The 14,715-nt window shown below is 39.0% G+C and overlaps 8 protein-coding genes and 1 non-coding gene across 9 annotated transcripts; 3 read left to right on the top strand and 6 right to left on the bottom strand.

Moving 5' to 3' along the window:
- Positions 1-176: 176 nt before the first annotated feature.
- On the bottom strand, positions 177-752 carry CDC42 (Rho family GTPase CDC42; the record flags this gene model as incomplete). The annotated part of the gene is made up of 1 exon (XM_002494726.1): positions 177-752. The coding sequence occupies one exon, from the start codon at positions 750-752 to the stop codon at positions 177-179; it is 576 nt and encodes a 191-aa protein (XP_002494771.1).
- A 312-nt stretch (positions 753-1,064) lies between these two features.
- Positions 1,065-3,221, bottom strand: GCD6 (translation initiation factor eIF2B catalytic subunit epsilon; the record flags this gene model as incomplete). Its single annotated transcript, XM_002494725.1, has 1 exon — positions 1,065-3,221. One exon carries the CDS (start codon positions 3,219-3,221, stop codon positions 1,065-1,067), a length of 2,157 nt encoding a protein of 718 aa, XP_002494770.1.
- A 535-nt stretch (positions 3,222-3,756) lies between these two features.
- On the bottom strand, positions 3,757-4,140 carry SOH1 (mediator complex subunit SOH1; the record flags this gene model as incomplete). The annotated part of the gene is made up of 1 exon (XM_002494724.1): positions 3,757-4,140. One exon carries the CDS (start codon positions 4,138-4,140, stop codon positions 3,757-3,759), a length of 384 nt encoding a protein of 127 aa, XP_002494769.1.
- Positions 4,141-4,267: 127 nt separating this feature from the next.
- SCS3 (Scs3p) lies at positions 4,268-5,386 on the top strand (the record flags this gene model as incomplete). Its single annotated transcript, XM_002494723.1, has 1 exon — positions 4,268-5,386. The coding sequence occupies one exon, from the start codon at positions 4,268-4,270 to the stop codon at positions 5,384-5,386; it is 1,119 nt and encodes a 372-aa protein (XP_002494768.1).
- On the bottom strand, positions 5,355-7,022 carry ZYRO0A09218g (uncharacterized protein; the record flags this gene model as incomplete). Its single annotated transcript, XM_002494722.1, has 1 exon — positions 5,355-7,022. The coding sequence occupies one exon, from the start codon at positions 7,020-7,022 to the stop codon at positions 5,355-5,357; it is 1,668 nt and encodes a 555-aa protein (XP_002494767.1).
- A 467-nt stretch (positions 7,023-7,489) lies between these two features.
- On the bottom strand, positions 7,490-8,575 carry PDB1 (pyruvate dehydrogenase (acetyl-transferring) subunit E1 beta; the record flags this gene model as incomplete). Its single annotated transcript, XM_002494721.1, has 1 exon — positions 7,490-8,575. One exon carries the CDS (start codon positions 8,573-8,575, stop codon positions 7,490-7,492), a length of 1,086 nt encoding a protein of 361 aa, XP_002494766.1.
- Positions 8,576-9,143: 568 nt separating this feature from the next.
- Positions 9,144-9,263, top strand: ZYRO0A09174r. Its single transcript has 2 exons — positions 9,144-9,181; positions 9,220-9,263. It is a non-coding gene; the product is annotated as a tRNA-Leu (tRNA).
- Positions 9,264-9,749: 486 nt separating this feature from the next.
- ASI1 (putative ubiquitin-protein ligase ASI1) lies at positions 9,750-11,651 on the top strand (the record flags this gene model as incomplete). Its single annotated transcript, XM_002494720.1, has 1 exon — positions 9,750-11,651. One exon carries the CDS (start codon positions 9,750-9,752, stop codon positions 11,649-11,651), a length of 1,902 nt encoding a protein of 633 aa, XP_002494765.1.
- Positions 11,652-12,660: 1,009 nt separating this feature from the next.
- On the bottom strand, positions 12,661-14,442 carry ADE17 (bifunctional phosphoribosylaminoimidazolecarboxamide formyltransferase/IMP cyclohydrolase ADE17; the record flags this gene model as incomplete). The annotated part of the gene is made up of 1 exon (XM_002494719.1): positions 12,661-14,442. One exon carries the CDS (start codon positions 14,440-14,442, stop codon positions 12,661-12,663), a length of 1,782 nt encoding a protein of 593 aa, XP_002494764.1.
- Positions 14,443-14,715: the final 273 nt, after the last annotated feature.

Genomic DNA, 14,715 nt, shown 5'->3' with positions numbered 1-14,715 from the left:
TTTTTTATCATTACTGTTATGATCATTACTATTTTATCTTACTTTTACTTCATTTGTTTAATAATGATAAGCTTATGCTTTGTATAATTCGATTCAACTCAGTTTAATTCAATTTAATTCAATTTAATTCAATTCTGTAACAAATAAACAAAAATCCATCTACCCAATTATGTTTCCTACAAAATAGTACATTTTTTGGATTTCTTAATTACCGGTGGTTCCAATGCGGCCACAATGGCCTCATCAAAAACGTTTTTCAATCCACGTTGAGTCAAGGCAGAACATTCAACATACTTAACAGCTCTCAATTCTCTTGAAAGTCTTTCACCTTCTGCCTGTGAAATTGGACGCAATCTTTGCCTCTGTAATTTTTCAATAATTACTTTATCGTCCCTAAGATCTACCTGCGTACCAACGATTAAACATGGAACTCCTGGACAATGGTGATGCACTTCTGGGAACCATTTCTCCTTAACGTTTTCGAATGATGGAGGGGATATAACGCTGAAACATACTAAAAATACGTCGGTTGATGGATAAGAAAGTGGTCTCAGCCTATCGTAATCTTCTTGACCTGCAGTATCAAATAGACCTAATGTATATGGCTCATCACCGATCATAACAGTAACAGCATAGTTATCAAAAACCGTTGGTACATAATCTGCTGGGAACTGATTCGTTGTGTAAGATATCAAAAGACACGTTTTACCCACAGCACCATCTCCTACAACAACACACTTTAGAGTTTGCATTCTTCTCACAATCACTCTAGGTTTCTCCCTTTTATTTGGATAAACTTAGTTCCTCCTCAAACCGCTAACTCTCACTCCTTTAAGACCTCTTGGGATCTCTTTATGTTAGTTATTAGATTTCATTCCCACGATCAACGAAACGTCCATTCATTTTAACTTTTGGTGCCTCAGTTCAAGAACCGAGGGCGGGTAACCCTTTTCCGATTAGCGGGAACCATAAAAAATATAATATTAAGATATTATAATATTGCGTATTTTGTATATTTACAACATTTTTAAAGTTTCTTTCTACTTGTCACCTTCAGCACCTACTTAATTTTCTTCTTCTTCTTCACTCTCCTCTTCCTCCTCTTCCTCACCGGAAGATTCTTCATCCGCTTCTTTCAACCATTCGATCCATTTAGCTACCAATTTCTTTATATCGTCGAATTTTGGATCTTTCGAGACGTGAGACCACCAGTCGTAAATGATTTCCTCTTCTAGTATATCGCTATCGTAAAGAGCGTTGAAAGCGCTGAACAGAATTAAATCACCTTTCTCCAATTCTTGTTCAACAACTTGTTCCATGACAATGTTCATTAAATCTACGTATTCATCAGGATCAAAAGCTTCTCTGCGGAACATGGGACCCCAGCGTGTGAAAACCTTATTAGCTGCATCCTTTGGACCTAACGTTTGGGTAGCGATAAAATGATAAACTCTATCCAAAAGTGCAACAACTGTAACGGTTCTCACTTCATGATATGAAACGTTTAAACTCATTCTCAATGTGTTTAATTCCAATAGAGCAGTATCTAAATCGTGGTTGTTTTCGATAGCTCTCTTTACGGTAGCAACACCTTCAACACCAAAATCTTCTTCATCTTCAAACTCTGTTGGATCTTCTTCTCTATCGGTGTAAGCACTGTTCGTAGACATTGTACGCTTCTTTTTACTTTTAGTGACAGAAGAAATGGAACTGTCACTCAAATAAACTTCGTCTAAACGGTGAGACAATCCACTGACCATTTCCTCACCAATCGGTAAATCATGTTCATCTTCGGAAAGTGGATCTTCATAAATGTAACCACGACCCTTGGTACCACATAATTCAAATGCGATTTCAGGATTATCCTTCTCAGGGGTTTCTTCTTCATCTTCCTCATCGGAAAGACCAAATGCATTATCTTCCGAGTCTTTGACTGGCGTACCATTAACTCTCACACCACGAGGTAATTCCTTACCATCTTCTATCACGACGTTAAATCCTATGATACATCCATCGTTAAGTACAACATTAGTACCCAATTTAGTGCCACTTGCAACAATACTATGGTTGATGACACTGTTGTTACCTATCACCGTATTGTCCCAAATGTGACTGTCTCTAATTACTGCACCTGAACCGATATAACAGTTTCTGCCAATGACACAGTTCTCCACTAATGCACTTTCACCAATTTTAGTACGAGAACCAATAGCAGTGCATTTACCAATCTTACATGATTGTGCCAATACAACACCTTGCTCCTTGTAGATATGATTTGATTCGTAGGAATAAGTTTGATCTGGCATTAAATTGGAGTCTAAAACTAGTGGGTAACACCAACGGCCAATGAAATCTTGTGAAATACTATCGTAAGATTGCCAACTCTCCACACGAGCTGCGTACTCTTCTGTAATGTAGGCATATACGTGTTTACGCAGTAAATCACTGGATAAAACACCCTTAATAAAATCTGACCTTAACATTTGATAGTCGAAATTCTCTTGGAAAATAGCGGGTACTAATGGTGAGCAAATATCGATTCTACAATCGATCAAGTCATTTCTCAAAACAAATTCGTCTACACCTTCTAGTAGATCTGGATCAATTTCTACAGAGGTTTTCACTCTAGAACTGGGCAATGGGATTTCTTGGTAGTAAAGACATCTGTTATCAGATTTATCTAGGATGAAAGAAGCTGGTTCAAATGCTCTAGTCCTGTGAAATTGGGTTGCTTTACTCAAACATGTAGTTACAATATGATCTTTATCCTTTGCATGCATCCTCTTATGGAAATCCCAGAATTTATCAAAATCTAAATTGGTCACTGCATCACCACTCATCAACACAAAATCTCCTGCTATCACACCCTTGTTGTCTAAATCTCTCATAGCGTCACCTACTGATCTTGCCTCCGGTGACATTATAGTGAACACTTTAAATGGTGACCAGGGGAAACTCCATTTGGAAGCTTCGATATAATCACTAATCAGTGTTGCGTGTGCTGAACAAACCAGGTATACCTCCTTAACAGGCGCCTTGGCTAGAAATTCTAGAGTGTATTCAAGTAGAGGTACATTAGCCAATGGAAGTAGACATCTTGGTTTATCGTTACTCAAGGGCATAAATCTTGTTTCGAAGGAATCCGTCAAAACAATCGCTTGTAAACGATCATCTTGGACCATCTCTTCCTTTGGATGAGCCTTAATCTTCTTGCCGGCCATATTAGAGGACAATCAGTGGATGGATTGGGGTAAGCTATCGATATTAGAAACCATTACTTCTAGTTGATTCATCATCTCATCTTCTTCTTCTTCCCTGATACCATTGAAAAAAAATCCTTCGTCGAGGGTGATATAGAGCTAGAAGTGTCACACTGGCGCCGAAGAATAATGATCATCGTAAAAGTATAGAGTATATAAAGGTATTCAAGTTTATCTTAAGACGACCCTGGGTACCTAGCGAGGGCTCTTGAAACTTTCCAAGGCATTTACCTTTTTTTTTGGTAGTAGTAGTAGTAGTAGTAGTAGTAGTAGTAGTAGTAGTAGTAGTTTAAAAAATTATCTAGCACTACAATATCTCTATTTTACATCACTAGCGCATTATTGGCAAAGCAAGACAGTGTTCATCAGTATTCAATAGCATATAGTAACGCTAGAAGTATGAAAGGCATTTTCGACACTATTATCTCGCTTTTTTTTTCGAGAATTTTCAAAGTGAAAGATTTTATATTTGATTCCAGTCTTTCTCTTTGACACCTTATGAAACCCATCTGTCGACCATTTCGTTCATCCATTGTGGACCTTGCATTTGTAGTACCTTGGGCAAGTCTTCGAGGCCATCCAGCAGCCCATCTTCGTTAACCGTAGAGTTCTCCATAAAGCCATTGATCAATTTCAACACAAAAAGACAGTTTGGATAGACAATACAAAGTGCGTATGGTGGTTCACACCAATACTCTAGGTATTTTAAATAATTTTTAAATTTGGGATCCTTCCACAACTGTTGCTGTTGCGTTAAAAGGTAGGTGACATATGGTATATTAGCCAAAGACTGCACAAATTCTAACTCAACTTCGAATCTAGTAGGTAGCGAAGGAACCTCTTCGGCGACCGGTGGCTCTTGATCAGCTTCCACAGACATCTTTTTTGCACTCTTCAAACGATTCTTGTCGTATGGTAGAATTTCAACACTATTTCAACAAGTCCGAGTCTTCTTGATAATTAACACAAGGTATTAGTACACCAAAGAAAGCGCATTGACTAGCCAGATGAAGCGCTCTGTGAGGACGTTTGGGATAATTACATTGTTTCTATGTCCCTTGACGTTGCTACTGGGACATATTCTAGGGTACTTAAGTTCTTATCCATCTTCAGTCGACAAAGATGGTTGGATCAATACTGTCTTCGTCAAGAAGGGTTGGTTTTGGACTTCGTTAGTTATGTGGATGTGCGTATATCGATATGGAAAATTTAACCGTCAATCTTTCACACGTTATTTGATTCTTACTGCCTGGTGGTACGTCTTTACACAAGCTTTATGGTTCCATACTGCGCCTATAATGGATCTGATATTTTTAGCTACTGGTGGTTTATGTCGATTTGACGTCTTAGATGCTGATGGCAATTTGAACTCGAGTTTCCAGGATTCTGATTCTAGAAAATCTCGATCTTTATCCAAGATATATTCATTTTTGGTAAGGTTTCAATTGACTACACAAGATGAATTAAAAGGCAACCTGGCGTCACATACTTTGGCGACACTTAGGCGATTGATGGGTATTTCCAACGAGAAATCAGATTCAACAGAACCGCTAGTTTCACCTAGTGAAATTAACATTTTCATTCATGATAGTATAAAATCTGTTAGAGAGATAAGCACTTCCGCCGCATGTCGTGCGACTGGTGGTCATTGGAAAGGTGGGCATGACCCATCGGGCCATATATTCCTCAATACTCTGATGATAATGTTTCTATTGGGTGAGTTAGATTTTTTCGCACCATTAGCTTGGTCAAAATTATCTAGTAAAGGTCTGGGACCCTTGAGTTACTTCACTACATTATTAGATAATAGTCCGCTGCGTAATTTGATGCAAAGACGTCCAGAAACGGTTGGTGAAAAAATCTGGGTTGTGGGTTTCCTGCCTGCATGGGAATGTATCCAAGGTTTGATCAAATTTATCATTATATGTGTCAGATACCTTGTTTGGGAGAATCCTGTTCTACTTTTGATTGCACTTGTAATACTTTGGTGGTATAGCCTAATAGTTACCACTTTGGTATTTCACACGGTCTCTGAACAACTGTCTGGTCTTGCATGTGCATATTTAGTAGCCGGAGGGTTATATTGGTATGCCATTAAGAACAACGCCAGGAATCAACCGGTATAGTCTGCAATTGTTGGGCCTTCTTCTTTAAGAATCCAAAATAAAGGATTAATCCAAAGAGCACACACATACCATTTGTCACATAATACCCATCTCTTAGGATAGAGAGTTTACCATTAAGGCCTTCGGTACATCTTTCCATACTACCTCCTTGATAGGTGATAGCATGATTTGTCGCGGGCACGTAACATTCGTAAACGGTAAAATAGTTAATCATTGACATGATTATCAAGCGTGGCCAAGTACCGCCAAAATTGCTTAAAGTGTTCAATAGTGTCATGTAAGTACCACCAACTACGGGATCAGCAACCCGTGTATGAAAGGCAGAAATACCGACAAATTGCACAGTATTCATGAATGATCCCAGGAGATGTTGGATAATGACTAAAAGGAAGAAAGGTTTGGTAATTTGAGAATCTTTGGGGAAAACGCTAAGCACATAACTACCCAGAGCCGCTGCTGCTAATCTACCCAAGAACCCCCAAAGCCAAGGTGTTAAAATACCTGGGTCACCCACTAAAAATCTAACCCAACTGTTTCTATGAGATACTATTGGACGAGGTGAATGGTGATGATGATTCGATTCTGAACTCCATTTGGCGACGTAATATCCAAAGATCACTTCGAATGGAACATCAATTAAAACGGTCACCGCCAAATCCTCTTTCTTAAATCCACGTTCCAACAGTTTTAAATTTGTAGCTGCTTCGTTGCATTGGAATGCTAACTTAGAAGTTAAATGGATAAATACTAATGTTTGTACCGATTTTAATTTCAAAATTCTGCCAAAGCATTTGTAAGTATATTTGATACTTGCCTTATTACTAGTACCAATGGCATCTCCATCAGGATATTCCGCTGCATATTTAGATTCGTCGTATTTTTTGGCTGCCGAAGGTCCTAATCTTGGTAAAACGTCATCTAAAGGCCTTTCCCTTGTAAACATAATCACATAGATGGTCACCAAAATGTAAAGAATTCCAGCAAACTTCATATAACCACCCAGACTAACAAAGCCATGCTCTAGCGGTTGACTTCTAAAATATTTGTTGGCGAAATCGCTTGAGTTCAATGAAATAAAAATTGTAAACGATAAGAAAAAACCCAAATTGATTCCAACCGTTTGAGCAGTTGATGCATAGGATAGGGATTGGGCAGATAAAATTGTTAAGGCCCATCCATCAACTGCGATGTCCTGAGTTGCGCATAAAAACACCAAAAGACCGAAATACCACGCTAGAGTAAGAATATTTAAATCGTGTAATCCATTGGTATGTCTACCGTGAAAAGCATCATCGACCCCTTTGAATACCAAATTGTTACTAACGGCCCAACCTAAGATAAACAGCATTGATCCGCTGAGTAGTTGGATGGGTATAATCCATGACCTTCTTCTGCCAACTTTAGAATCATATATCGAATCAACAATAGGTGACCAGAGAATCTTTAAAGAATATGGATACGTGGCAATCGAAAAAATCCCCAAGGTTGTAAATGAAGTGTCCTTTGCCATAGATTTTAACAAAAAAGGTATAGTACCAAATGCTAACCCGACAGGTATACCTTGTAGGAAATAGAGGGCTACCAACAGGTAAAATTGAGGCAAATCATGCTTAGCTAAATTCTTTTTCCCTGCCATTGTGAGGGTACAATTGCCTTTATTGACAGGTTATCTTGTTCAGAGTTCACTGGAGCTGGAGCTGGTATACTCTTTGACCTCACTTCGCCATGTCGAACAAGATGTTCGGACACTACGGTGACACTGACGAAAATATTATAATTTAATAAAAATAAAGATAAAAAAAAATTATAGACAGGTAGTTTAATTTGAATCTAAACTGGATTTCCTGAAGGTGATGATGAATATTTGCGCTATAATGTTGAAAACATCAAAATTTAAATTAACGTTGTTGTTTTAGTTTTATCTTTTTTCTTCCTTATTTCTTCTAATTGTAGTACAAACAATCGTTAAACATTGGAGGCTGTAGCGAAAAATTGAGACAAAATAATTTAGTAATAGTAATAATAACAATAATGTCGGAAACTCATAAATTGGTAATTTTCTATTCTATCATGAAGAGGGAAAAAAAAATTGAATTACAACATTTATTCAATGGACAAGACCTCCTTTGTAGCGGTAACAACGGTATCAGCATCTGGGAAAGATAATTCTTCTAACTTCTTAGCGTATGGAGTTGGGACATCAGCAGCGGTAACTCTTTGAACTGGAGCATCCAAATAGTCAAATGCTTCAGACTCCATGATTTGAGCTGCAATTTCAGCACCAACACCGAAATGTGGGAAACCGGATTCAACAGTAACCAAGTGGTTAGTCTTTTTAACGGACTTGATAACGGTATCCATATCCAATGGTCTAATTGAACGCAAGTTAATAACTTCAGCAGCAACACCGTGTTGCTTGTCCAAAATTTCAGCAGCTTGAACGGCAAAACCAACGTTTCTAGTGTAAGCAACCAAAGTGACATCGGTACCTTCTCTTTCAACCTTAGCTTTAAATGGGGTCACATAATCAGGTGACATAACTTCGTCACTAACTTCAAATGATTCACCGTACAAAACTTCATCTTCCAAAACGACAACAGGGTTTGGATCTCTGATGGCAGCCTTCATTAGACCCTTAGCATCCTCGGATGACCATGGAGTAAGAACCTTTAAACCTGGGATAGCACCGTACCAGGCCGCGTAATCTTGAGAATGTTGTGCACCAAGACCAACACCAGCACCATTTGGACCTCTGAAAGTAATTTGACATTTTTGAGTACCACCAGACATGTAATGAGTCTTGGCTGCTGAGTTAATAACATGATCAATGGCTTGCATGGAGAAGTTAAAGGACATAAATTCCACAATTGGTTTCAAACCCTTCAATGCAGCACCAACCGAAAGACCGGCAAACCCGTATTCTGTAATTGGAGTATCAACAACACGACGTTCACCGAAACGATCCAAGAGACCCTTTGAAACTTTATAAGCACCATTGTATTGTGCCACCTCTTCACCAATCAAAAACACATCGTCATCACGATCCATTTCTTCAGCCATTGCAGCATTAAGAGCTTCTCTAACGGTCATCGTTTGAGATGAAGCCATACGAGTGGATTGTAACAGAGCGGAAGATGACTTCAATGGAGCCAATTTGGCAGCAATGCTTGGAATTCTGACGTTCAACATCCTAATTCTGATTCTTATGGGTCAATTAGAAGAGATATACAATAATGATGATACGACGACTCTCGAGATCCTAAATAAGGTCAATAATCGAGAGATAGAAGAAGAGAAAAATGGGAGGAGAAAAAGGGGAGTAACCAGACAATCCAAGGAACAAACGAATTCCTTATATAAAACCTTGATCAATTGATGATACGCGGGATCACTTAGGTTAATCAACAATTGCAGTAATTGTTCTTGTTTAAGTTTCTCTTATTCTTATACTTCAAACCACGATAGAATCTTTGAATTTCGTTGTTGAGGGGGAGGTAAAAAAAATGTCACCTAAGAGGAGGTTAAAAACCGTTCACTCCTTACACCACTGCACACAGTGATCATTTAAGACGTGCATATCAGATAAAGGTGTCAGTGTGACACTGAGTTGTAAGATAGTAATCAGAGAAATGGTGGAAGAATCGTTTAGCTACAGGTTTCAATTGGTGAGTTTAAGTAGATTGAACTGTTCAAACTGGTCAGATTAACCTCTACGACTTGTTGCATCTTCTTTCCCACTTACATACAACAAATACATGGTTGTTTGGCCGAGCGGTCTAAGGCGCCTGATTCAAGAGTTCGACTCTTACCAGTAGTAAAAACTACTGGGAACCCTCAGGTATCGCAAGATGCGTGAGTTCGAATCTCACAGCAACCACTTCTTTTTTTCCAACTTTCAACAATGAATATGACCATCCATAGTAGGCCCAACGCTGCAAGTACAATCCTGATTCAAGAAGACTACGTGTATCCGTAATCTTTCTAATGATTATTATATGAGCAGAGAAGGCGCTTGGTGTCTAATTCTGCCTTCCCTTCTTACTATTCTCCTTACCCGTGGTGACGTGTTGTGGTAGTCGTTTCAACAAGTCATCTCTCTATGGGGACGTACGCTCAAACTTAAAAGTTTAAAACTAATTGTAAGGAAATAGAAATATTGAAACTGGGAAAGGATTTGGAGCTCATTTCCTTGTTCCTAGTCGTTAATCTTTTGAGCATCAAGACAGACTCGACATCTGTTGGGTTTAAACTCTTGTTGGAGAGTTTTCATAAAGATTTACCTTTGTGACGTGCTTTACGGAGTCAAGAAGACAATAGATCAAAGGTGCAATAAACAATTGAGACACCAGGCAGTGGAAAGAATATGAACGCTACTAGTGCTATAGGTTCTAATGTTCTAGAATCTTTTTCGTATTTGAATCAAACTGCTCATTCTTTGATTCCCGACAGTGTTATCTTCAGCCCTGTGGTTAACTACCCGTATAGATTAGCACTTTCCTTTGTGAATGCCGCAAAACTTCAATATGAACAGGCATTAGATGTTGATATCCTATGGTTTGGTGTGAGATGCCTTAAAGAGCTCACCTATTACTTATTGAGTAGCTACGCCACTGCTAGTTTTGTTACGGCTTTGATCCTTAACAGGATTGTTATCATGGCATCTTTGAGATCAACTGCAAACCGTGTTGTCTTGCCACTGTGGTCAAGGGTTTTACTACACCTTGCAGCTATTATACCACTAATTTATACACTGTTGCAAGTATTGTGTCAATATGGGATCGTTCAGAAGTTAGAACCGTTGGAGTTTACCACTTTTCTTTCAAGTACATTTGCCTCGTATGCATGGTCGAATTGTGTGGAGACATTTGTAGCATCGACTACTAATACTCTACCGTTGGAGGAATCTGATTACTCTATCTTTGAACTATCGATTCTTTTCTATTGTCTAAAGAAGAGTAAACAGCTTGATCTTCCTTTGCAGGACTATTTACCAGATTGTATGATGGCAACACTGGGTAGATTATTAGTTCACTCGGTGGAATTGTTCCAATGTAGGAAATATCGTCTTTTTGGTAGCACTATACTCAACTTTGCAGGTATAGGGCATTTCATTTACAAAGTAAGATGGTTTGGTTTTAATTCATTGCCTGTTGCAACAAGATACATAAATTTCCCGAAAATGTTCTCGTTGTTTTTGATTGTGATGTCTGTCAGTACTTATTCATTAGCATACTTGGTAAGATTGGATCCGTTTGGCAGGGGAGGGTTAGATCCACAAGAATTACAATTTTATTCGTTTATGCGCAATTGGTGGGAACATTTAAACTGTACAGGCGAAGAAGAGTTCTCATGCGTTGTGGTTAAACTGGCTACTATGCTATGTATGGGCAGAGAATCGATGAGCAAAGGTGTGTTAAGAGAGTTTTCTCATATCAATGCACCCTCAAGCATTCATCACAGTTATGTGATTAGCGGTTATTTGAATAACATCTCTACGATTCCAGAGGATATTGAAATTAGGTATAGAGAGAGTATTATGACAATGCATCCAGGCACGAGTAATGCGCCTGGTCTAGTGAAAAGATTCAAAATTTGCATCATGCTAGTCAAACATTTCTTTGCTTTCTTCCGTAAATCCAGAGCACCAGAAATAAGGCAGGAACCATTAGCGAAGGATCCCAATAGATATGTGACTGAAAGGAATTACGCAAAATTCTTGTCCAAACCGCAATTCTCTCAGAAGGAGACCGATCTCGATAACAATCAATATTTGTTACCAGAAGATGATCTTTCAGGTGATTACGTGCCGGACCAAAGTGAGGAAGTGGAAACTGATACAGAATTTGGTAGCGATGATGAAGATTTAGGGACCATATTAGCTCCTGAAAGTATGGACAATTTACAAGAGGATCTTTCTTGGTACATATCCATGTGGTCCATCTTAAAATCGGCAGTTCATAGCGGTACTAGGTTAACTAGAAAACAATACGCCGCTATAGAACCGCAGAAGATTCTTACCGAAGTGGTGCTCGAGAGAACTGCATCGCATAGAACTGACGACGACGACGACGATGATGATGATGATATGGATTCGACCTTTGCCTGTGTGGTTTGTAAGACTAATTCAAGAAATGTGGTATTGTGGCCTTGTAGATGTTTCGCCCTCTGCGAAAGCTGTAGGGTATCCTTGGGGCTACGTGGATTCAACTCATGTGTATGCTGCAGAAGGGACGTTCATGGATATAGCAAGTTGCATGCAATTTGAACATCTTTTTATATTGAATAAGTGAATAAATGTTTTGTGTTTGTGTTTGTGTTTGTTTTCTTTCTTCTTCCTCTTCTTCTTCTCAACTCCTGCTCCTGTGTGGATAGAAAGCGGCAATTCCTTTGGTATACTACTGTTATTCTTTACTCGCCATCAGCGGCTAAATCATATAACTATCGATTGGTTCATCTTGAGCCCTAGTCGGGTGTAGTAACCCTGATTCTTGTCTTTCTTTTTTTTTCTTCGGGCGGGTCAACACTTTTGAAAAAATTTTGACATATATAAAGGCCTACTTCTCATCTCATCTCAATTACTCCTGAACTATGTCTTAAAATCTTTTCTTTTGAAAATAACCAAGCATAGACTCGTGTTGGGGGGAGTGCCGAGGAAGGGAGATGCCGCCGCTTCCACGTCAGTGGACCGGTGATTGTCTCTTGCTACTGTTGCTTAGCTTCCTCAAAAGTTCCCTCAACATCTTGGCGCTCGAGAGGCGAGCCTCAAGGATCTTGGAGTTATCTTGCCTGGAGCTTCTCCTCTGACCTTCGGGTTGGGGTTGAGTCGCACCTGGTAGGAGTCACGGCTCTGAGATGTTGCCACAAAGTACGTGGTTGAGGCAGAAGCAGCCCCGTCAACGGGTCAAATTAGATCAAGCAGGACGCTTTGACTTTGAATTCTCTTGCTTACTTCTGTGAGTGGGATTGAGTTCGGTCGTCAATTTAGTCGCCCTGTAGCAGTATATTCCTGGACGCTATGAAGACCTTATGGGTCATTTATCATTTGGGTAAAACCATACTGCATACATTTTTTACACATCTTTTCGTAATTTATTCTCTACTTATATGGGAAATTCTTGTGATAGTAGTAGTGACAATACTAATAATAATTATAACAATTATAACAATAGTAGATAGATCTCTTGATGAGTTGGTTGCATTTGATAGTTTTAGTACATTATACCGTCAGTGTAGACCAACAAAAATTATCATTACAATGGGAAAAACAAGCCTTCTTAATGGTGGAATAGACGAATTGGATTTTCCACGTAGACGACTTGGAATGAATCAGCAGCGCTGAAGACAGCCTTATCCATAACAGATCCTGATGGAGCTGCAATAAACTTAACACCACTTCTGACTGCTCTGTAAACGTTATCAGGGAATGGGAAGAAAGCATCACTAGACAATGAAACGTTAGTCAATTTAGATGACCAATCCTTTCTTTCTTCTTCAGTAAATGGAGTTGGAATTTGTTCAAACTTAGATTCGTAGTCGGATTTTTCTGGTTCTTCAGTTGGAATTTGACCGGTGACGAACAAATCAATTGCATTTGATTTCTCAGGTCTCTTAACACCCTTTGCCCATTTGATGGATAAGACTCTTGGATGTTGTCTAAACCACCAGTTATCAACCTTATCACCAGCCAATCTAGTACAGTGAATTCTTGATTGTTGACCAGCACCAAGACCGACAACCATACCATTTCTAGCGTAGCACACGGAATTTGATTGCGTGTATTTAAGAGCAATGGTTGCAACAGTCAAATCGATAACTGCTTGTTCGGTCAAGTTCTTATTGGCGGAAACGATTTCTCTGAATGAAGATTTGTTAATAATGGCATCATTTCTCTTTTGTTGCAAACTAACACCATAAACTTGTTTGGTTTCCAATGGTTCAGGAACAAAGTTAGGATCAATTTGCAAAACACAGTATTTCCCACCCTTCTTCTTCTTCAAAATAGCTAGAGCTTCTTCCTCAAAACCGGGGGCAATGATACCGTCAGAAACTTCTCTAGAGATAATTTTTGCAGTAGGCACATCGACGATGTTTGAAAGAGCAATGTAGTCACCAAATGAGGACATTCTATCAGCACCACGAGCTCTAGCGTAGGCACAAGCTAGTGGTGACAAGTTCTCAATATCGGAGACAAAATAAACTTGCTTCTCAACATCTGATAGTGGGAGACCAACAGCTGCACCAGCAGGTGAGACGTGCTTGAATGAAGCTGCAGCTGGTAGATTCAAAGATGCTGATAATTCTTTGACCAATGGCCATGAATTTAATGCATCTAGCAAGTTGATGTAACCAGGTGATCCGCATAGGACTTTGAAAGGTAATTCTTCCTGTTGTGTAACAAAAGCTTGAGCAGGTTTTTGGTGTGGGTTTGCACCATAACGTAGAGGCAATTGAGACTTACCTTCAGAGTATTGCTTTCTGAAGAAATCAGAAATTGCATTATCATAGTCGGCAGTGTGTTCAAAGGCCTTTAATGCTAAATGGTTTCTCAATTCTTGGCTCACTTGACCATTACCCTTTTTCAATTCAGATAAAAAGGCTGGATAATCGTGAGGATCAGATAAAATAGTTACTCTTGCATGGTTTTTAGCTGCAGCTCTCAACAATGTGACACCACCAATATCAACCTCTTCAACGGCTTCTGATACAGTAACACCAACTTTAGCTACAGTTTCTTTAAAGGGATACAAGTTACAAACAACAAAGTCGACTTTATCAATATGTTGCTTTTGTAAATCCTCTTCATCTTGTTCCAAGTTTCTAGCCAAAATACCACCATGAATTGCTGGATGTAAAGTCTTCACTCTACCACCCAACATTTCAGGTGCATGTGTAATACTCGACACATCGTCAACTGGGAAACCAGCTTCACGCACCATACGTGCAGTACCACCAGAGGCTAAGATACGCACATTAGCTTCACTTAAGCCCTTAGCAAGGTCTAAAAGACCTGTCTTGTCATAAACAGACAAAATAGCTGTACTTTCGTAATCACCCATTCTCTTATCTTGTGTTGCTTCAAATCTCTGTATAGTGAGTGAGTGACTTATGTTGTTCTCGCTCTTACAAAGACTTAAACAATGACAACCTTTATAACTAACTATAAGTAAAAATTTGCGTAATTTGTTTGACACACTTCAATTTTGGAGGAGTCAACAGCACAATGAATCTTGAATTGATCTTCAATTTCAAACATTTCAAAACTTCGGATAACCCGGAATAACACGAGGCCTTCTATTAATTTCAACGATATATAGTAATAATAAGACTGA

Source organism: Zygosaccharomyces rouxii (genome assembly GCF_000026365.1).
Source record: "Zygosaccharomyces rouxii strain CBS732 chromosome A complete sequence".
In the NCBI taxonomy this organism is placed as follows: Eukaryota; Fungi; Ascomycota; class Saccharomycetes; order Saccharomycetales; family Saccharomycetaceae; genus Zygosaccharomyces; species Zygosaccharomyces rouxii.
Note: the sequence above shows the minus strand (reverse complement) of the source record. Positions and strands in the feature narration are given on the sequence as shown.